Source organism: Schistocerca piceifrons, chromosome X (genome assembly GCF_021461385.2).
Source record: "Schistocerca piceifrons isolate TAMUIC-IGC-003096 chromosome X, iqSchPice1.1, whole genome shotgun sequence".
NCBI lineage: Eukaryota > Metazoa > Arthropoda > Insecta > Orthoptera > Acrididae > Schistocerca > Schistocerca piceifrons.
The window spans coordinates 509,761,114-509,785,625 of NC_060149.1; the positions used below are offsets into that span (position 1 = coordinate 509,761,114).

General features: G+C 39.9%; 1 protein-coding gene across 1 annotated transcript in view; it reads left to right on the plus strand.

Moving 5' to 3' along the window:
- LOC124721697 (WD repeat-containing protein 6) overlaps positions 1–24,512 on the plus strand; it is a 292,998-nt gene that overhangs the window by 135,689 nt on the left and 132,797 nt on the right. Inside the window, exons 5-6 of the mRNA XM_047246781.1 lie at positions 12,416–12,625; positions 17,187–17,297. Coding sequence (XP_047102737.1) covers positions 12,416–12,625; positions 17,187–17,297 — 321 coding nt within the window. The remainder of the gene's footprint in view (positions 1–12,415; positions 12,626–17,186; positions 17,298–24,512) is intronic.

Sequence of the window (24,512 nt, forward strand, 5' to 3'; positions counted from 1 at the left end):
TAATGTTCATGTCTGGGGAGTTTGGTGGCCAGTGGAAGTGTTTAAACTCAGAAGAGTGTTCCTAGAGCCACTCTGTAGCAATTCTGAATTTTTGGAGTGTCACATAGTCCCACTGGAATTGCTGAAGTCCATCAGAATGCACAATAGACATGAATGGATGCAGGTGATCAAACAGGATGCTTACGTACATGTCACCTGTCAGAGTCAAATCTTGGTGTATTAGGGATCCCATATCACTCCAATTGTACACATCCCACACCATTAAAGAGCCTCCACCAGCTTGAACAGTCCCCTGCTGACATGCAGGGTCCATGGATTCACGAGGTTGTCTCCATACCTGTACATGTCCATCTCCTCGATACAATTTGAAAGAAGACTCATACGAACAGGCAATGTGTTTCCAGTCATCAACAGTCCAGTGTCAGTGTCGACAGGCCGAGGCAAGGTGTAGAGCTTTGTGTTGTGCAGTCATCAAAGGTACACGAGTAGGCCGTCGGCTCTGAAAGCCCTTATTGATGATGTTTTGTTGAATGGTTCACATGCTGATACTTGTTGATGGTCCAGCATTGAAATCTGCAACAGTTTGTGGAAGGGTTGCACTTCTGTCATGTTGGCCAATTCTCTTCAGTAGTAGTTGGTCCCATTCTTGCAGGATCTTTTTCCAGCTGCAGTGATGTCGGAGATTTGATGTTGTACAGGATCCCAGATATTCATGGTACACTTGTGAAATGGTTGTATGGGAAAATCCCGACTTCATCCCTGTCTTGGAGCTGCTGTGTCCCATCACTCATATGCCAACTATAACACCAAGTTCAGACTCACTTAAATATTGATAACCTGCCATTGTAGCAGCAGTAATTGATCTAACAACTGCGCTGGACCCTTGTTGCCTTATACAGGCATTGCCTACCCCAGTGCTGTATTCTGCGTGTTTACGTATCTCTGTATTTGAATACACATGCCTATACCAGTTTCTTTGGTGCTTCAGTGTTTTTACAGAAGAATGGAAGGACTTGTAGAAGCTAACATTGGACAAGAGGTGTTTGAGTTACAGAGAAAGGTAGGCAACTTGTAAGGTAATAGTGAGCCTATGATTTACCTTAGAACAAAACTGAAGAAAAGCAGACGTATGTTTGTAGAATCTGTAATTTTAGAGAAATATTTTGACAGTTTTGACTGGAATACACTCACTGAATGAGGTGACACAATTGTTAGTATACTGGACTTGCAGTTGGGAGAATTACAGTTCTTCTCTGTAATTTCCTTAAATCATTCCAGGCAAATTCTGGGACTGTTCCTTTGAAAGTGTACTGCCAATTTCCTTCTCTGTGCTTCATCACTAATGACTTCAATATCAATGGGATGTTAAACTCTAATCAACCTTCCTTCCTTACTCTTTTTTAAAATACAATCTTTGAAATTCTGAAGAAAGTAGGAATAAAGTACAGGAAGTGAAAAATTACCTTTAACTTGTACATAAGCCAGATTGTACTCATAAGAGTTGTGTGATGCGAACTGGAGGTCATAGCTGATAAGGATGAGAGACAGGATTGTAACCAATCCTCTTGTTATCCAGTCTGAACTTTCAGCAAGCTGTAGAGCAAAACATGAGAAATTTGGAAAGTGAATTAAAGTTCAGGGAGGAGAACTAAAACTTTAAGGTTTGTCAGTGACATTTTAATTCTGCCAGAGCTGGCACAAGACTTGGGGAATCAGTTAAATAGAATGGACAATATTCTAAAACAAGGTTGTAAGACAAACATCAACGAAAGTAAAACAAAGATAATGGGGTGGAGTAATGTTAAGTCATGCCTAAAAGTAGTACATGAGTTTTGCTATTTGAGCAGCAAAATAACTGACAGTGGTGAGTTAGAGAGGATATAAAATGGAGACTGGTAGTGGAAACAAAAGCATTTCTGCGAAACTAGAACTGTTTTAATATCAATATAAATTTAAGTATTTGAAAACTTTTACTGAAAGTAATTACCTGGAATGTAGCCACATATAGAAGTGAAACATGGTCGATAAATGGTTCAGACAAGAAGAGAGTAGAAGCTTTTGAAATGTAGTCCTACAGAAGAATGCTGAAGATTAGGTGGCTGGATCAGATCACTAATGAGGTGAATCAGATTGTAGAGAAAAGAAATTTATGATACATGCTTGACTACAGTAAGCAGGTTCAAGTGATTTTAGGTTGAAGTAGTTATGCAGAAATGTGCTTACTGAAGATGACAGCTGTTATACAAAAATTCGCATTGCTCTATGCAAGAATGAGTAGAACATTTAGAGATCTACAAAGTGCATTCTCAGCTCTAAAACTGAGTTGAGGGAAGGTGGGCTTGAAAATTAGTGAAGGAAACTCCAAGTATATGAATAATGGTACAAATCAACCTTTCTAATGCTGAAAATCATAACAAATTGTAGCAGCAGTCTAAAATAAGTAGACATATCTAGTGTTACATAACCTTTTGTAAAGGCCTACGCTCAGGAATGCAGTGCATGTAGGCACACTGTCATTAAGGCAGCAGGAGGAGTTCTAGGGATAGAAGAAAAACAACAAAGGAATTCCTGATTTTGTGAAGATTGTAATAGAATAAGTAATGAGAAAAATCTGGCTTGTAGGAAAATACTTGAGACATCACATACCCATTTAACAGTAAGAATTTATCAAAATAAAAGGAAATAAGAGAAGAAACTGCATTGGAAGAAGAAAAAGGAAAGGGGAAAGAAAGCAGATTGAAGAATTGGAGACAATTGGAAAAACAAATGATGTCAGAAATTCTATCAGAAAATTCACAGTGTAAGAAGAAGATTTAAGTCACATATTAACATATGTAAAAGTAAAAATGGGGAATTACTAACTGATGACTAAGATATACCGGAACATTGGTTAGAGTATTTTAGTGAACTATTGGATGCTCCAAAGCCCCCTATTGAAGAGATCCTAATCCGCCTAGAAGAAGATGATGAGGTCATAGTCTCTCAGGGAGAAGTAGACAAAGCAGTTGCCCAACTGAAGAGTATAAAGCACCATGGAACGATAATATTACATCAGAACTACTGTAAGCCAGAGGAGTTGAGCTAAATTGCAGGGTATACAAGATTTTGTGCCTCATCTGTAAAAGGAAAAGTTGCCAGAAGAATGGAATGTAGCAATAGTATGTTTGATACACAAGAAAGGAGATATATTTAAATGTGTCAACTACAAAGGCATAACACTCCTAAATATTGTATGTAAAGTACTGTCAAATATGTTGTTTAGTAGACTCTCACCAACAGCAAAAAACATTATTGAAAGTTATTAATGTGGATTCAAACCAGGAAATCAACTGTGAACCAGATATTTACCCTCTGGCAAATAGTAGGAAAGACAAACAAATTTAATGTTGGTATACACTATCTTTTTATTCATTTCAGATCTGTATATGATACAATAAATCAGGCTGAACTTTATGAGACAATGTTGGAATTTTTTGTGCCCGGGAAGTTGGTGCATTTGATAAAGGTCACTCGAAGACACCCCCAGCGTCGAGTGCAGTCTGGGCTATCACTCCAGTTTCCCACACAAACTGGGCTAAAACAAGGGGATGTGCTTTCCTATCTGCTCTTCAATTTGGCACTCAAAAAAGTGGTGTGTGAATCAGGTATCCAGAAAAGAGATACTATCTACTATAAATCTGTACAACCGTTGGGATATGCAGGTGATTTGGACCTAATGAGTAAAACATTTAGAGATCTACAAAGTGCATTCTCAGCTCTAAAACTGAGTGGAGGGAAGGTGGGCTTGAAAATTAGTGAAGGAAACTCCAAGTATATGAATAATGGTACAAATCAACCTTTCCAACCCATGGTAACTCTTGATGAAATTACTTTTGAGTGAGTGGAATGTTTCACTTATCTGGGTGCAAAGGTAGAAGCAAATGACAGTAATTTGACTGAAATTATGACGCACGTAAGTGCTTCTAATCAATGTTATTTTGGGATGCTGTGACATTTTAAATCCAAGCTTCTATCACGAGAGACTGGGTGCTGACTCTATAAAATACTGATATGCCCAGTACTTATGTATGGCTCAGAAACATGGATGATTGCAACACAGCCTGAAAGCAGACCGAGATCACACAAAAGAAGTATATTGAGGAGAGTCTTTGGACCTGTGATTGAAAATGGGAGTTTGAGAATGCAAAGGAATGATGAGCTTTATAAATGCTACAAGGAGGATGATGTGGTCAGATTCATAAAGTTGTGTAGGTTGACATGGGCTGGACATGTAATATGACTCTATGAGACAGATCCTGCAAGGATAGCCTGCTGCAGTGAACCTGGAGGAAGAAGAGCAAGAGGACAACTGAGGCTGAGATGGAGTGACGATGTTGGAGAAGATGCTGCCCGAGTTGTTTGCCATAACTGAAGGTCTACAGTGAAGTCCAGAGAGGAGTGGAAAAAATTATCAGGAGGCCAAGTCCCATCCTGGGATGTAGTGGTACTGGAAGAAGTAGAAGAAAGACAAGCTACACACAAAACCAACAGAGACTACAGGGTGCTTTTTGGGACAATGCAAATTTTTTAAGCCATCATTCCAATCTTAATTCAGTTCACACAGTATCAGAATTCCACTAACAACAAACGGAGTCCAAAAGGTAAACACTGCAAACAAAAAAATATAGACCAATTGGTGCATAATTCTCTGATAGAATTACAACTGGCTCAGACTGGCCCTGGACAGACTTATATGGGGGATATGTCAGAGGGTGCTCCAGTGACAAATGCCCTCCAGGTAGTGGAGCTGTGACAGTCAATAGCAATCTTTCACCATCTACTTGGTTTTCGTAATAATGTAAGGTAACACCACTACATCCCCTCCCCACCTCCCACCCACTGCCAGCAGCTGGCAGAGAAGCATGTGGCTGCACACCAGAATGACGTAGACAATGTTGTTCTTGGCGGTATCACAGAAGTAATCAGGCAGAGGCCATGGTATTCATCATGGACCTGTGTCAGGTGGAAACACTCCTGTGAGTCCATGTCAGGAGATGTCAGAACTTGGAAGCCTATGCAGGAGTGCCCACCTGACAGTGAGAGTCCCTGTTGATAACATGTGGCAGGTGTGGCCACAGGATGTCCAAGAATGTGTGGTAACAACGACCATGAAGCCATTACTCTGGGCTACACTTTCAGTCAGCATGGCCCTGCAACTTGCTAGAAAACTATGGAGGGCATTAGGTGCAGTGTTAGACATCATTTCCTGTCTGAAGTAGGTGCTGAAGGTGTGGATAAATCATTCTACATTACTTTTGTGGGCCGTGTGAAGGTCTTGGACTGAAGCTGCTGAATCCCATTACAGGCACAAAACTATTCGAAGTTGTGAGAGATAAATGCCATCCCATTATCTGAAATAAAAGTGCATGGGATGGCTTCAAGAGCAAAGATTTTTCCAAGACTTTAATAGTAGCAGTGTGAGTGACCTGAGACATGCAGAACACAAAAGAAAAATGAGAAAATGAATCAGTCACAATCAACCACATGGGACCCAAAAACAGGCCAACAAAATCTAGGTAGATATGCTTTCATGGCTCTGGAGCATCTGGCCATGGAGAGAACCACAGGGGAGGGGCAGTTGATGGGTCTGACAGGCAGAATATTGGAGGTCAGTATCCACAATACCAGAGTCAATATTAGCCAGAACACGCGTTAGTGTGTCCCAATATGCGGTGTGTAGGAAATGCAACACTCACAGCCAAAGAGAGGGAGAAATCACTATGATCACTATGTGTTAGTGATCCTTATCTGAGACCCACAACAGAACTCCTTGGTTTAGTGGCAACTGATTTCCCTGTGGTCATTGGGTGTGAAAATTGGGGCCAGAAGGTGTGTCTGGCAACCTGTGGTGCACAAAGTGAGTGAGGCAGCGTAACATAAGGTACTTATGGATGCTGACTCTGATGTCATGAGGTTAAGGAAAAACTGAAGTGACCAAATACAGATCTGAATCAAGCTGAAAACACACCAATTCGTATTGGTCAATAGCTGGATTGGGACCCATGAGGAATCAGGACAGCATGTCCTTGTTTGCATGAAATATAGCTACTTGATAGTGAAAAAAATAGTGAAAATTAGACAAGTACAGCACCGAGCACTAGGGGTGATGGGCAGTCCAATCTAGTAAGTGGTGAGCAATGGGTGACAGTCTGTGACAAGATGAAATTTTTGTTCATGAACCATGGACCTTGCCGTTGGTGGGGAGGCTTGCGTGCCTCAGAGATACAGATAGCCATACCATAGGTGCAACCACAATGGAGGGATATCTGTTGAGAGGCCAGACAAACGTGTGGTTCCTGAAGAGGGGCAGCAGCCTTTTCAGTAGTTGCAGGGGCAACAGTCTGGATGATTGACTGATCTGGACTTGTAACACTAACCGAAACGGCCTTGCTGTGCCGGTACTGTGAATGGTTGAATGCAAGGGGAAACTACAGCCATAATTTTTCCCGAGGGATGCAGCTTTACTGTATGGTTAAATGATGATGGCGTCCTCTTGGGTAAAGTATTCCAGAGGTAAAATAGTTCCCCATTTGGATCTCTGGGCAGGGACTACTCAGGAGGACATCGTTATCAGGCGAAAGAAAACTGGCATTCTATGGGTCGGAGCATAGAATGTCAGATCCCTTAATCAGGCAGGTAGGTTAGAAAATTTAAAAAGGGAAATGGATAGGTTAAAGTTAGATATAGTGGGAATTAGTGTAGTTCAGTAGCAGGAGGAACAATATTTCTGGTCAGGTGAATACAGGGTTGTAAATACAAAATCAAATAGGGGTAATGCAGGAGTAGGTATAATAATGAATAAAAAAATAGAAGTGCGCGTAAGCTACTACAAACAACATAGTGAACACATTATTGTGTCCAAGATAGATATGAAGCCCACACCTACCACAGTAGTACAAGTATATATGCCAACTAGCTCCGCAGATGACGAAGAGATTGATGATATGTATGATGAGATGAAAGAAATTATTCAGATAGTGAAGTGAGACGAAAATTTAATAGTCGTAGGTGACTGGAATTTGAGAGTAGGAAAAGGGAGAGAAGGAAACATAGTAGGTGAATATGGAATGGGTGTAAGTAATGAAAGAGGAAACCGCCTGGTAGAATGTTGCACAGATCATAATTTAATCATAACTAACATTTGGTTCAGGAATCATGAAAAAAGGTTGTATACATGGTAGAAGCCTGGAGTTACTGGAAGGGATCAGATAGATTATATAATGGTAAGACAGAGATTTGGGAACCAGTTTCTAAATTGCAAGACTTTTCCAGGGGCAGATGTGTACTCTCACCACAATCTATTGGTTATGCACTGTAGATTAAAACTGAGGAAACTGCAAAAAGGTAGGAATTTAAGGAGATCGGACCTGGATAAACTAACCAAACCAGAGGTTGTAGAGAGTTTCAGGGAGAGCATTAGGGAACAATTGACAAGAATGGGGGAAAGAAATACAGTAGAAGAAGAATGGGTAGCTTCGAGAGATGAAATAGTGAAGGCAGCAGAGGATCAAGTCGGTAAAAAGACGAGGGCTAGTAGAAATCCATGGGTAACAGAAGAGATATTGAATTTAATTGATGAAAGGAGAAAATACAAAAATGAAGTAAATGAAGCAGGCAAAAAGTAATACAAACGTCTCAAAAATGAGATGGAGAGGAAGTGCAAATTGGCTAAGCAGGGATGGCTAGAGGACAAATGTAAGGATGTAGAGGCATATATCCCTAGGAGTAAGATAGATACTGCCTACAGGAAAATTAAAAAGACCTTTGTAGAAAAGAGAACCATTTGTATGAATATCAAGAGCTCAGATGGAAACCCAGTTCTAAGCAAAGAAGAGAAAGCAGAAAGGTGGAAGGAGTATATAGAGGGTCTATACAAGGGCAACGTTCTTGATCTAGGTTATCTAGACAATGTGCACCATTTTCTTTATATTGTTAAATATTTTTATATGCTTGATCTCAATATGGATTAAACAGCTCCTGGACATACCAGTTACCTGTGGCAGTTTGATGAAAGACTAGTGTTGTGGTATGGTATCAGATATTGTACACCAAACTCCAGTCTTGATATTATACAACAGTTCTTCAAAGTACTGGTGGGGATTTTCTGATGCATAGTGATGCATGTTCTATGAGTTCACATAATCTGACAGGTTGGACCAGGCCTCATCTGAAGAAATGAAAAACTGAGGCTGCAAAAGTTCTGACTTCACTTCACTGAGAAACCATCCACAGAATTCAACATATGAATATTGTCTGGGCACTTTAACTCATGCACAGCAGTAAATCTGTAAAGAAACAGATTCAGATCCTTTTTGATTATGTTTGGACACACAATCTCTTAATGCCCACGTACACAGATAAACATTGTTGATGTTTCATTGGAGTTTGTTCCAGGCTTTCCTTCTCTCAAGTAATGTTTTCTGGTGTTCAAACTCTTTTCAGGTAGTTATAGTTTCTATTCACTACAGCACCCATTTCACACCATTTCTTCTTTGCAGACTTCACTGGTAATTCTGCCAAAAGACTTCTACTTTTAAACTCTTGCATAAACAGTTCTGCACATGTTTTCCATCAATTGTGCCTTGTGTAACACTCAACAATGAACATGCACTCTTTTGTGTTGAGCATTTTGTTTTGTATTCAGCTCATCACTAAATATCTGATTCTCTTGCTCACTCAAACGTAATGATACAACGAAGAATTTGGGACAGAATGCATGCATTGGCATCATAGCTGGCTCATTGCACAAGTGTGCTCAGTTAGGTTCGCAATGAAACGGCCATAGTAGTTTACCTTATCGAGAAGCACTGTTAGGTTTTTTACATTTGTGGGTGCATGATATCGATTGCCATGACATAATCTTCCTTTGGTTCTAGTCCATTGGCTGAGACTTTAAAACCCAAATATGTCAAGGATGGTTGCATAGAATTTGACTTGCATAGGTTGCATTTGTGTTCTTTTGCTATCAGCCTCTGAAGCTCAAGGTTGTGAAGATGGTCCTCTGGAGTGGCAGCTGCACAATTTGGAATACCTTATAGTGATTGCTCCATAAAATGCTGGAATATGGCAGGGGCTTGAAGATACTTCAAAAAGAAAATGATTGTAACAATAGAGGCTGTAATCTTGTGATACTGCATCCAGGAGAATCTGAAAATATGGCTCCATGAGGAGAATTTTACTGAATAAGGTACCATGGTCTAATTTTGGATAGAGTTCATTTGTGGTCGATAGAGGCTAAGTTTCCACTTCAACTGGTGAGTTTACTGTTAATTTAAAGTTGCCACAAAGTCACAGGGTCCTATTTGGTGTGGTACTGTTAACAGTGGAGTGGATAATTGACTAAAGGAAATAGGTGTTGACACATCCTCATGAATAAGTCTGTCCAGTTTTGTTTTAAGTGTGCCCTTTAGATCCTTGGGCAGCGGGCAAGCTTTGAAGAAGTGAGGAATAGCTGTCATCTTAATAGTGATGTGAGCTTCAAAATCAGTTACCTTCCCTAGCCCAAGGGAGACTGTTTGAGTATATCTGTCACAGGCTGTGGTTTTAATGGCACAAAGTACATCAGACTGTATAGCTTGAACTTCCTCATGAACCACAAGCCCAAAAGTATGGAAAGAGTCTACCCTAAAAACTATGTCCACTTTGGCGTCAGCTTGCACAAGATAATTCCTGGATAAGTGACATGGTTGTGAGTGAGTCCAGATGGAAACTTTCCTGGAAAGAGCACGTTATGACATCCATATGCCCAAAGATTTGTCTTGGTTGCCTGAAAAGGTTGTGACCCTAAACTTAATTAAGTTGGTTGGTTTAGCAAGGTCACAGAAGCACTGATGTTCAGGAGTAACTTCACAGGGTATTTGCCTATGGAACACATCTAAGTACGTTTGCTGGGCAGTGTTCTGAGAAATCTGCACTTCCTAGATTTAACCATTTGCCTACCAATTTTATTTCAACAACATTAATGTATGGTTATTTTAATTAATGTATTAGTCAGAAGTAAATATATGAAAAGAATATTTTCCCAGTTGGAGGGTAGGGTATAACACACACACACACACACACACACACACACACACACACACACACACACACACACTCTCTCTCTCTCTCTCTCTCTCTCTCTCTCTCTCTCTCTCTCTCTCTTTCTCTCTCTCTCTCTCTCTCTCCAGTGGACAGAGCATCCCTCCAAGTATGTAACTCTCTCTACAGGAGCTCAATATGGACTTTGTTTGTGATGTGGCAAAGGTCAGTTTGTTGGTGCAGGTCATTGACATGATGTGTGTGGTAAGGTGTGAAGGCAACCCTCTTTGTGAATCTGCTAACTGGTTGACTACCTGCAGTTGTGAACTAATGTGATGTGACAATACAGAGACAAGAGTTAAAAATGAAACTTGAGGACAACACAGTCATCAAGTACAATCTGTAATTATAACAGTTTTGCTAACCATTATTAGGCTTCCCTTTACCTGTGGGACTTTGACATGTAACAATAACATGCAACAAATCCCAATTGGTTCTCTGATAACCTATCATGGGACACACATGTCTCAATGGTAGTCAAAGGATTAATAGTCACTTCATTCACTTTTGCAAGTTGGAGGGTGTATGCAACAGAACTGCTAAAATATACTCTTAAAAATCTCTCTGTTTGCTGCACTTTAGCATATTGCATTCTGAGAGGGGCACGCACTGCATGCATGGTGAAAGAAGCAATGTTTATGGTTGGGCACTGATGCTACTGGTATGGTTGTTTATGGGTTGTCTGGGCTGTTCAGCAGGTGAGGGCCCTGCTGGAGGTGTCTTGACAGCCCACTTGACCAGTGCCAGAGAGGTGACTGCCACGACATTTTCTTACCTCAGAAGCAAACTCTGGGCTGCGCAGGCTGTTTCATACAGTTGAGTTATTCACAGTCATTCCATCAGATGTGTATTTGATATCCTCAGTGTTTGGTTTCTCTTTTTCAAGTTGACTGTAAGAGACACTATAATGCCACTTACTAGAGAGCATAGTTTTGCCTGCACAAACATTAAAAATTGCAATTCTTACTAAATCCCTGTAGGCTGGCAGCCCAATCTGCATAATGTGAATGATTGTGGCCCTTTTTCCACTGCCAGAATTCTAACCTGGCTTCAATAATATGTTTCTTCACTGAAAAATATTCTCATAATAAAGAAAAGATCCTAGGCAATCTGGGTCCCATTGGACACATTAGTGGCTCTTGCTTCTGTATTGTATGATACAGTTTTGTCTTTTATTGTCAGATATCCAATAAGCTATAAAATGTAAATGCTGTCATAGGTAGTAAGTGTCCCACTCTTCATTTCATCCAGTAACTGGTGAAAAAGCTGTAAATATGCACAGCGTATAATATGTCCCTGTTAAATTTTCTAAGGCTTGCAATGCCTGTCACAGTGCTGCTGTTAGTTCCTGATAAACCCATGGAGCCTGTGTTAGTCATTGTAGCAGTTCCTCCATGGCTGAAAAACCACATTTTGACTGAATCATAAAAATGTTCAACATCCAACTTGCACATGTCACACGTCCCGAGTTGTCTCCCCTTTTGTGAAAGAGGAGTTGCACACAAGACTAATGGACACTATTGAGTGTTTCTCAGAGCAGTACAAGCTTTTATAAGTAAGCATTCCAGTCAAAGTCCAATTTGCATAGCATTAGAGTTTCACCAATAAAAATCAATTGGAAAGATAAACACCATAAACCAAACCTATAGGTCGATCAGCACACTCTTTAATGATAAAATTACTACTAGTCCAAACTGATCTGGGGCAGCTTCTATGGTGGGATTCATCAGATTCAGTTTCTGAATGAGCTATTACATATTTTGTGTTAAAAATTCGATGTCTAAATCTTTTTCAAATTCTGTTCTTTTATGTGGTTTTTAAATTGTACATTTCATTTGGATAACTATGCATAAGATAACACTTGTCTCAAAATTTACATTGGCATGTTTGCACTTTTTATTCAGTTCAAAACAGGACGTTGTGTAAAATTAATAGTCCTGTAAATTTTACACAACAATGCACAATAATTCTATTCATGCATGTCACTGAATATTGTTGTGTCTGTTAATTATAAGTAAATGGTAACCATGCAGATACAATCTTTTATTTCTACCTCAGTCTGAAGTTTTATTATGCACAGATTTTTGTTAAAATTACTTTAATATGTTATTTGTTTATGATCTGCTGGCAGTTGCTTATGAACTCTCTTTAAATGGTTTTGGTACATCAGATTCTTTACACAGAAAGTTTTATTGTTGGTAATGATTGTAACTTCAGAAAGAACATTATATATATATATATTAAAGCAATTTGGAGAAAAGAAATACAAATGTGTCGGATTTTTCATTTGTTCCAGGGTGTTGTATCATCTGTATCATATGATGCAGAGACTAGTGTCATCTGTACCACTTCAGATGACCGCTCAGTAAAAATATGGAAAGTGAACCTGAATCATGAGGAATATTGGGAAACTGCATCAATTCAGTTAGTCTGTTCATTGTATGGACACACAGCAAGAGTATGGAAGGCTGTCACAGTGAACAGAACTGTAGTTAGTGTTGGTGAGGTTAGTGAGAATAACATCTGTGTGATGTGAAAATTTATCATCTTTCCTAATTAATATCAAACATTAAGTGTATGTGGTATTGTACGTATTTTAAGTAATTAACTTCTTCAGATTTAAAGTTTTATAATTGTAGTGCACAATGTGCTTCTTAGCATGTCAGTTACTTGTTAAAAACCTGAAACTGTGAGTAATACTACCTACGTGGACAGGAGGCTGTCACTCTTTATCAGGCTGTTACCTTGCAAACCACAAATGTTCCTGCAAAATGTTATGTTGCCATGAAGGGGAAAAAAATCAACACTAAGATGTCAGAAAATGTAAGCAGCGTCAACAAGTATACTGAAAAAGCAACATCCCATTTTTTTGCCCTTACTGCAAGCTAACAGGCTGCAGCCAAAGTTATTCTGCATAGTGAATACAAGTAGATTTCCTAATGTTCATAAATATGTAGCACACCTGTTACAGAATTAGTTTAGAATAGTTAATTTGAAGTTGAGTGTGTTCATTATGTTAATGAGCTGTGGTGGTTGTTGGTCAGTAATTTCAGTGGCCTTTTTTGTGTCAAATTTCAGAGCCTAATTATACACCAAGGCTGTTTTGTTACTGTATATGTTTGCTTGTTGATACATATTTACTGTGTCCACACTGTATTAATACTGATCACTTCTTCCCCTGGATGAATTTTCCACATTAGCCTTTCATTTTCACTGCATAATTTAAAAGGTGTATGATTTTATCAATTAGTAACTGAGGACAACAATTATTAGCAAATTATGGAAACCAAGCTAACATAATCATAATAAGAGAAAAGAACAGTGCTCCAACAATAAAGAAGTTGAGCAGGAACTGACATGTAGATGGAAGATTCAAGGACCTATCACAGCAATATTTCTTTGGTAGTAGTGATGTCAGTCAGTTAATTCACTCGCTGCATACACTGAAGCATAAAAATAGGTACTGAGGTGTCACCATCAGTTTATTGATAGACCACAGACAGACAAACTAATCAGAAACCCTAGAAGCAAATAGCAACTTGCCAGATGGATTGTCTTGTAAGGCAAGTAGAAACGCAAAAACAAACAGTGTTATAGATGGAATGAAAGATAACTAGCTCACTGACAATGAGGTCATTATAGGCAGAGCACAAGCATCAATCACCATGTCACCTTACTTAGTTTCAATGAAGGAAACAGTGTTGTAGACAGATTGGATATAGTGCACATTTCATAGGAATTCCCAAAGATATTTGCATTGTAAATGAAAATCTCAGAAAGAGATGGCACATATCTGGAAGGACAAGACAAAAATGTGAGAGTGATCTGAAAAAAGCAGATGGTGAACCTGGCTGTTTGTGTTTATAGCATATAGTAAGCATACCAAGGAATGCTACACAAAGATGCCACCCCATATCACCAAATTTTAATGGGGAACACTTCATAAGCTTTACCAAACCAGGTAGCAGTATTTATGTTTCTTTTGAATCTAAAGGCTGTGGGTAACATAGCTGAGGGGTTTACAAATTCAAGAAGTCACAAAAAGTTGACAGGACTCTTCCAAGGATAGTGTATGTTATCTGTGTGCAGTGTGTGAACAAATCTATTTGGACACCTATTTAAATTTGCAGTCCAGGTTTGCTGGTAGATTTGACAGTTACCTTTTTATGGAAAAAAATGTTTTATTCGTGAAAGGCTGAAAGTCTCTGCAGTTTTTAGGACAGTACACTGGTGTGCAAAACATAAGGATGAAAATAACCTTCACACGATGTGTCACTGAAAAGTAACATAGCTCAATAAATTTTGGACGATACATAGTCAGAACTGCTACAGTATACTATGGAAGGTAACAGGGAGAAATAATCAATGAGATGAACAGAAATGACACTTTTATTCAAAGACACTGATTACACTGAAGTCACTGCAATTTATGAATGCCTTCCGGACATTACAAAAGGTGTGACAGGGTTCTTAACAGGGTGTGTGGTCACGACAGGTGACAATGCATTCTCTGCAACAAGCTCCCATGCTGGCCACAAAGTTGGCAAGGAATTCTTGCAGTAGTGTGTCCCAGTACTCCACCACCAATGCTGTTGATAACTGTGTTGAATGGCCAGTGGTGCATGTGGATGTGCTGCAAAACATCTCCACAATGAATCGTACACGTGTTTGATGGGATTTAAGTGGGATGAAACAATCAGGCCAATTCATTCACTGAATATTCTTTTGCCCCAAAAGCTCCTTAACCCATGCTGTCTGATGTGCTCACACATTTTCACCCATAAAAATGAAGTCATGGCCGAATTCAACCCTGAAAAGACACACATGGGGAAGGAATACAATGTCAGAATAACACTGACTGGTGAGTGTACATGTTCAAAGGTTTGGAGGTCAGTACACCCATGCAACATTATGCCTTTCCACACCATAACACTTGGACCACCAAAACAATCATGTTCGACAAGGTTACTGGGTGCATTAAGTGTTCACACTTCTCACCATATGAGGGTATATCCAGTATTCTCAAGCATTATTATTTTGGTGGTCCAGATGGGATGGTGGGGAGGCATGATGTTGTGTGGGTGTACTGAACTACAGGTCTTTGAACATAGTACACTCAATTGTCAATGTTGTTGTGCCACTGTACTCCTTCCCAGGGCACATTTTTTCAGGGTTGTGTTCAGCCCTGACTTCATTTTTATGGATGGCAGTGTGCAACCACACCAAATAATGCAGTTAGAGGAGATCATGGAACAAGACGATATTCAGAAAATGAACTATCTTGCATATTCCCTCTGACTTAAACCCCATTCGGCAATTGTGGGGAGATGTATTGCAGCATGTCCACAGGTACCAATGACCATTCAGCTGTTGTCTGTTGCACTGGTGGTGGAATGCAATGCCCTACCACAATAACTCCTTACAAAACTTGTGGCCAGCATGGGAGAATGTTGCAGAGCATGCATTGCCACCTGTGGTGATCACACACACTGTTAAGAACCATCCTATTGAGAACCATGTCCCACCTTTTGTAATGTCCAGGGCACCATCATAAAAACTGCGGTGATCTCAGCATAGTTATCGTCTTTGAATAAAAGTGTTATTTCTGTTTGTCTCGTTGCACGTTTCTCTCATTACCTTCTGTAATGTACTGTAGCAGTTCACTCCACACTGAAGAGCCAAAGAAACTGGTACACCTGCCTAATATCATGTCAGGCCCCCGTGAACACACAGAAGTGCTGCAACACAGTGTGCCAAGGACTCGACTAATGTCTGAAGTAGTGCTAGAGGAAATTGATGCCCTGAATCCTGCAGGGCTGTCCATAAATCTGTAAGAGTACAATGGGATGGAGATCTCTTCTGAACAACATGTTGTAAGGCATCCCAGATAGGCTCAATAATGTTCATGTCTGGGGAGTCTGGTGGCCAGCAGAAGTGTTTAAACTCAGAAGAGTGTTCCTATAGCCATTCTGTAGCTATTCTTGATGTACGGGGTGCCACATTGTCCTGCTGAAATTGCCCGTGTCCATCGGAATGTACAGTGGACATGAATGGATCCAGATGATCAGACAGCATTCCTATGTATGTGTTGCATGTCAGAGTCTAGATATGACATATCAGGGGTCCCATATCACTCCAACTACACATGTCCCACGCCATTACAGAGCCTCCACCAGCTTTAACAGTCCCCTGCTGACATGCAGGGTACATGGATTCATGAGGTTGTTTCCGTACATGTCCATCCACTTGATACAATTTTAAACGAGACTCGTCTGACCAGGCAACATGTTTCCAGTCATCAACAGTCCCCACAAGTGGGCCTTCAGCTCCAAAAGTGCATATTGATGATGTTTTGTTGAATGTTTCACATGCTGACATTTTTTGATGGCCCAGCATTGAAATCTGCAACAGTTTGCAGAAGGATTACACTTCTGTCACGTTGAACAACTCTCTTCAGTCATTGTTGGTCCCATTCTTGCAAGACCTTTTTCTGGCTGCAGTGATGTTGAAGATTTGATGTTTTACCAGATTCCTGATATTCACAGTACACACATGAAATGGTCATATGGGAAAATCCCCACTTCATCACTACCTTTGAGATGCTGTGTCCGTTGCTCGCGCGCCGACTATAACACCACGTTTAAACTCACTTAAATCTTGATAACCTGCCATTGTAGCAGCAATAACCAATCTTATAACTGCACCAGACATTTTTGTCTTATATAGGTGTTGTCGATCGCAGTGCCGTATTCAGTGTATTTACAAATCTCTCTATTTGAATACACGTGCCTAGTCCAGTTTCTTTGGCACTTCAGTGTATGTATGCTCCAGTTTCGTCAAGATATGTTACTTAGCACTGACAAATAATGTCAAAGTTACTTTTATCCTTAATTTTTGTATACCACTGTAGCAGGGAACCAATAAATAAAATGTATTTCATATTTGGAACATTAAAAGGATCCAGGTCAGAGGTCTGGTGTGGCATGCTGTTTTAATGTCAGAAAGTTTCTTAACAGTGGACACTCCACTGCAGAAATAATTCATTCTGTGTTTTCTGTTGTTATCAGGATTCATCTGTAATGGTGTGGGGATTTGAAGGAAAATTGCTGAAACAGTGGAAGTATCATCAGAGCACTACCATATGGGCTATGGACTACAGCACTGAGAAAAACATTGTTGTAAGTATAGGACAATTGTTTATGTGTGTTTCTTATGATTACTCAAATGTAGGGAAAATAATCTTATTAATATACTTCAGTTCATGATCATTAGTTGATATCTCTTAGGAAACCCTTGTTCTGAAGGATAACTGCTGCTAATTAGTATGCTCTAATTACATCACAGTTGGCGCTATTATTATTATTTTGTGTGTGTGTGTGTGTGTGTGTGTGTGTGTGTGTGTGTGTGTGTGTGTGTGTGTGTGTGTGTGTGTGTGTGTGGGCCCCCGTGCGTGCGTGCGTGCGTGCGCCTGTTTGTCTGTCTGTCTGTCTGTCTGTGGCAGGGTTAATGTGTACACTATTTATGTTTGAGCTCTCAAACTTCAGCTGAATTATTCCACGTTTTGATCACACTAGAGAAATAAACATTGGCATCCTATGGTATAAGAAATGATTTTTCAATTATATTTTTTGTCTTCCACCATGGTAGCACAAACCTCTTCTACAGGAAGAAATTCTTAAATAGAATGTCATATGTATGCTTTGCAGGTGGTAATTAAGTCTATTTATACCATTTACAGTGACTTAAATTATTCTCTCAATGAAGGACTAATTTCGGTGAATAGATTTCGATGAAACTGGACGTGTTTAAACTTCCCATCTATGAAACAGTAAAACTTATGAAAATTGCTGCACCAAGTAGGAGACATGTTACCAGAATAAACTTCATATCACAGCTTATGCGCATAAAAATACACCAGTCGTAAGACTACAGAAGCGTATGTGGGCTTTGATTTTGAAAATTCAGTATGGTGCCGTACAAGTTCAAATTAGAGGCTTTAAACTTTGTGGCATGGAATCAAATATATCTTGGATATGTTTCTGGGGAATAGATTGTATGCAAGCCCACAACAGGTTAACAATCTTTTCTGGAGGAATGTGACAAACCAGTAGCTGACCAACCATGTTTGATGGACATGTCAAGTGAAAGTGCAGAACAGCAAGTAGTGGCCTACTTCTCTGCAAAAAATCTTGTCCATCTCTTACCACTTGTGAATGGGTATTGTCCTGCTGAAATATGGCATACAGAGTTACATGAAGGAAGCATAGTACTTCAGGCTGTAAACTCTTCCTGATGTCATGTAAATTTTCAGATTACACTTGATATGTAAAAGCTGAAATTATTTGTTGTATCAAATGGCATGCCAGATATCACACTTCGAATCTTTCCAATGTGCACTGTAAACTGTGTAGCACTGGTCCAGCCTTTAGCAGGTGACATTTTTAATATCTGATTTCCATACAGCCTGAGTATCAGTAGGAAGAATGTGTCAAAGATAGTTGGGCTACATACAATGGCAATAGCTTGTGCATATGCAAGGTGCTGCAGCCCAGCAAACACGTCAGGTGGCACTGGCCACTGACATGTGTGTGCTACTAAATACTGCATCCTGGCCTGCCCCAGTTAGTCTTTTGTTAGTCTCTGAAGCCTTTAGTTTTGTGCCATTGAATAGTAGAGTCTTCACCTTGCCTGATTTACATTTGTGATTTGGATATCTTTCTGACTGTTGTAAACACTTAAAAAGACTGCTCTGCTCAAGATTTGTTTTAGTTACCTACTTACTTTGTGAACCTCAGGAATTGCCTGTTCATTCTGCCAGTCTCTGCATTACTACCAGTGTGAGTGATCATTAACTGAGTTCTACTAACACAGAGTACGATAGAAAAGTAGTGACAAGAACTTTTTCATCATGCAATTATTCCAGTGAAGCACGGATCCCAAGTTCCTAAAGTTATGGCAGCAGCAGTTGTAACAACAACAACAACAACAACAACAACAACAGCAAGAAAAACAGTGTGACTTCTGGCAGCAACAGCTGCAGCAGCAGCAGCAGCAGCAAGAAAAGAAGTGGGAATTCTATCAGCAACAGCAGTTCTTGCTTTTATGCCAGTTGTAAAACCAAAAACAGTTGGCAGCTGCCATTTCCTTACCACCCCTCTCTTTCGTTCACTTGCTTTGATGAGGCAAACGAGACTTGGTACGTATATTCATGAGGTTCATTCAAATGAAACCTTGTCAGTGCATCTACCTTTGCCTTACATGTAAGGTGGCACCACGTAACTGGGGGTATGGTGGCGCCATCTATTGGTAGAGAGACTGACACGTGCACAGCGTCGGATGTTGCATAGTGCCAGTGTGGTTTCACGCCAAAGGAAAGGTTGTCACACAAGAAGTTATCATCCACTACCAAACATGCAGGTGAGTAAGCAGGAACAATGAGGAATGATTTGATTTTGGGTGGCAAAGGGAGTTGGAGATCGTGAAATGTAATGATGGATGAAGGCTGTGTATGGTGAGCACAGTCTGAGGTGTTCAAGTGTTGTGCAATGGCGCAAACAATTCCTTGAGGGGCATGTGTCACTGAAAGATGATGCTTGTCCTGGACAGGCTCATCATATCATTACACTAGAATTGGTTGAGGAAGTGAAGGCTTTATTCTTGGACGATCGCAGAATCACCGTGGACAAGATCCATCAGTTACTGGGTATTAGCAAAGGCACCGTCCACACCATAATCCATCAACACTTGAACTGTTGAAAAATCTGTGCACAGTGGGTTTCCCACCAACTGACCACCGAACTGCACAGTACTCGAATGGTGCTGTCTTTGACTTAACTGCAATGTTATCATGAGGAGGAATGTGGCTTTCTGTCCCGTATTGTCACAGGTGACAAAACATGGTACCACCATTTTGAACCAGAAAGCAAGTGTCAGAGCAAGCAGTGGAAACATGTGACTTCAAACCTCTGAAGAAATCAAAGGCTGTGAACACCAGTTCTGGTATGGTCATGATGTCCTTCTTTTTTGACCACAAGGGCCCACTGTTGTAACTGCGACCAGGACAGCCGCGGGGTAGCAAAGACGGAAGGCGTGGTGGGACCCGTGGAGAGGCCTGCGAACAACAACACAATGGAAGAGGATGGACACGACCAATGTAGGATGGAACGAATACAACAAGACCGAACAACAGAGTCGCAAGGAAACAAACTCATAAGCAGTCTAGTGCAAAGTGAGGTGTAATCCGACGTAAGCGAGATTAGACTGACTGGCTGAGCGAGTGGCCGGCGTTTAAGTACGCTATCGGGGACCATGTGTTCCACTGTGGTGCCCCCACAGTAAAAGCGGGCCAGGAGGTGCGCACCGCCACAGCTTAAGACACGATGGTGCAGAGACCTCTATGGGTCTTCGACGTCCATGACGCCTGGCGCGGATTCAAATTCCGCGGCGCGCCGTACCAGACCCAGTACTCATCGAGTTCCTGGAACGACAAACCAGCATCAATGCCCAGCATTGTCAAGCCAGTTTATAGAATCTTAGATGAGCCATCAAGTTGAAATGCAGAGGCATGTTGTCTGATATGTCTGCGTAAGCAGAAGAAACTAACGATCAAAGTCCGAAAACAATTTATTGGACTGTTCAATTAACCAAAACAAATTCTGCAAGTATAACACCAACACAAAACAGTGATCCATCTTCGAATCACAACTATATACAAGAACAATATAGAAAACAATTTAAATAATTTCCTACTAGTCTCCGCCAGAGACTTCTCTGATATACCAAGCCTAATCCAGAGATCAGCGAGAAGATCCAAGCCGGGCTGTCAGGGCGGCAGCTATCCATGTCGGCTGGTGGTCGGTTAACTGCCGATGTGCGGCCAAGCGCCGGCCTTTATAGCGCTCCAGCAGATGAGTATCACAAAACTATTTTCCATCACATGGTTTGACGTGTGAAAATAGTTCCGGGATCTGCAATGACCTCTTCCTTATGTTTATGTGGGCCGGTAGTGGCCCCTGGTGGCCGCTGGTGTCTTTGATGTGGTGTTGTTGTTGTGGTTGTTGTGGCCATTCATCAATATTGCCTGTCGGTTGTGTAGTGCTTCGGTGTGCCTGCGAGGCAGGCAACCGCGGCTGCAGGCTGCCAGTTTGGTTGCTGATACTCTAGATGCCGTGATGTCTAATGGAGAAGGCCACAGCATTGTCCAGTGGCATTATCCTCCTGTATGATAATGCCTGCCCACACACGGCCAATTGTGGTGAAGACAACTTTGCAGCAGTTTCGGTGGGAAATACTGGAACATCCACAGTACAGTCCTGACCATTAACCATGTGACTTTCATGTGTTTGGACCTCTAAAACAAGCTATTTGTGGATATCAATTCACAACAGATGATGAAATGTGTGACTAGGTCCAGGCATGTATCCGACAGCAGCCTACTAGCTTCATCAAGGATGGAATCGACTGGCTAATGTCACAATGGGATAAATGTGCCAATAGTTTTGGTGACTATTTTTGAGTAAGTGTACTGTGTATAACTACATTTTTGAGTTAATAAAATCATTGCTGTTACTTTACACTAGTGACTGGGTTTCATTTGAATACCCCTTATATGTCATTTTGTTGTTCACTGCAAGGCAATTTAGTATCTGACTCTGTATGTCAGTGTACCCTCTTACTTCCTTCTAGTAGTAAACTGTACGAAGTGGTGCAAAAACTACATCCACTCTCTGGTCCTAGTAGTTTGATTTTTCCTGGTGTTTGTGGTTTTCTGACCAACTATTATGGTCTCCAAACTCACATCATTGCAACTAGGTTCAAGTTAAATCATTGTGTTAAGCAAATTAAGCAATCCTGCATAGCATGAACTGCTGACAAGTGTGATTTTTCCTGTAAACAGTGTGCACATCATATGTAGACTTCTTAATCCATGACGTTATCTATTTTGCTCTTGTTTGAGAAATTAGTGCAAAGGCTTTAGAGGCATTTTAGCCTGCCCTGTGTTGTGTGTCAAAAATTACCAAAGCTCATGAAGTCAGTGGAAGCTGAGTTTCATGATTCCTCTGATGCCGATGTTGTTAGTAGTATTAGGCGGTGGTGTACTCCACAATTAGCTGATGACTTCCATTATGTTATCATCAAATTTACAAGGCACCTGTTTGTCTGGTAGTCAAGCAACATGGGATTCAGTAGTTAGTGATCCCCTGCCCTCATCATCAGTAGAAGTGCACAAACAGAAGTGCTTTATTTGCCGCCAGTGTGTCCCAAAGCGAGCAGAGGCTCGTGTAATATTTTCCTCTCCCTCAGATTAGATTAGATTAGATTAGATTAATACTAGTTCCATGGATCATGAATACGATATTTCATAATGATGTGGAACGAGTCGAATTTTCCAATACATGACATAATTAGGTTAATTTAACAACATACTTAAGTTAATATAACAACTTTATTTTTTTGTGTTTTTTATTTTTATTTTTTTATTTTTTTAATATTTTTTTTCTTAATTTATATCTAAAAATTCCTCTATGGAGTAGAAGGAGTTGTCATTCAGAAATTCTTTTAATTTCTTCTTTAATACTTGTTGGTTATCTGTCAGAATTTTGATACTATTTGGTAAGTGACCAAAGACTTTAGTGCCAGTATAATTCACCCCTTTCTGTGCCAAAGTTAGATTTAATCTTGAATAGTGAAGATCGTCCTTTCTCCTAGTATTGTAGTTATGCACACTGCTATTACTTTTGAATTGGGTTTGGTTGTTAATAACAAATTTCATAAGAGAGTATATATACTGAGAAGCTACTGTGAATATCCCTAGATCCTTAAATAAATGTCTGCAGGATGATCTTGGGTGGACTCCAGCTATTATTCTGATTAGACGCTTCTGTGCAATAAATACTTTATTCCTCAGTGATGAATTACCCCAAAATATGATGCCATATGAAAGCAATGAGTGAAAATAGGCGTAGTAAGCTAATTTACTAAGATGTTTATCACCAAAATTTGCAATGACCCTTATTGCATAAGTAGCTGAACTCAAACGTTTCAGCAGATCATCAATGTGTTTCTTCCAATTTAATCTCTCATCAATGGACATACCCAAAAATTTGGAATATTCTACCTTAGCTATATGCTTCTGATTAAGGTCTATATTTATTAATGGCGTCATACCATTCACTGTACGGAACTGTATGTACTGTGTCTTATCAAAATTCAGTGAGAGTCCGTTTACAAGGAACCACTTAGTAATTTTCTGAAAGACAGTATTGACAATTTCATCAGTTAATTCTTGTTTCTCAGGTGTGATTACTATACTTGTATCATCAGCAAAGAGAACTAACTTTGCCTCTTCATGAATATAGAATGGCAAGTCATTAATATATAATAAGAACAACAAAGGACCCAAGACTGACCCTTGTGGAACCCCATTCTTGATAGTTCCCCAGTTTGAGGAATGTGCTGATCATTGCATGTTACGAGAACTACTTATTTCAACTTTCTGCACTCTTCCAGTTAGGTACGAATTAAACCATTTGTGCACTGTCCCACTCATGCCACAATACTTGAGCTTGTCTAGCAGAATTTCATGATTTACACAATCAAAAGCCTTTGAGAGATCACAAAAAATCCCAATGGGAGGTGTTCGGTTATTCAGATCATTCAAAATTTGACTGGTGAAAGCATATATGGCATTTTCTGTTGAAAAACCTTTCTGGAAACCAAACTGACATTTTGTTAGTACTTAATTTTTACAGATATGTGAAGCTACTCTTGAATACATTACTTTCTAAAAAATTTTGGATAAAGCTGTTAGAAGGGAGATTGGACGGTAATTGTTGACATCAGATCTATCCCCCTTTTTATGCAAAGGTATAACAATAGCATATTTCAGTCTATCAGGGAAAATGCCCTGTTCCAGAAAGCTATTACACAGGTGGCTGAGAATCTTACTTATCTGTTGAGAACAAGCTTTTAGTATTTTGCTGGAAATGCCATCAATTCCATGCGAGTTTTTGCTTTTAAGCAAGTTTATTATTTTCCTAATTTCAGAGGGAGAAGTGGGTGAGATTTCAATTGTATCAAATTGCATAGGTATGGCCTCTTCCATTAACAGCCTAGCATCTTCTAAAGAACACCTGGATCCTACTATATCCACAACATTTAGAAAATGATTATTAAAAATATTTTCAACTTCTGACTTTTTGTTCGTAAAGTTTTCTTTCAGTTTGATGGTAATACTGTCTTCCTCTGCTCTTGGTTGACCTGTTTCTCTTTTAATAATATTCCAAATTGTTTTAATTTTATTATCAGAGTTGCTGATTTCAGACATGATACACATACTCCTGGATTTTTTAATAACTTTTCTTAATATAACACAGTAGTTTTTATAATTTTTG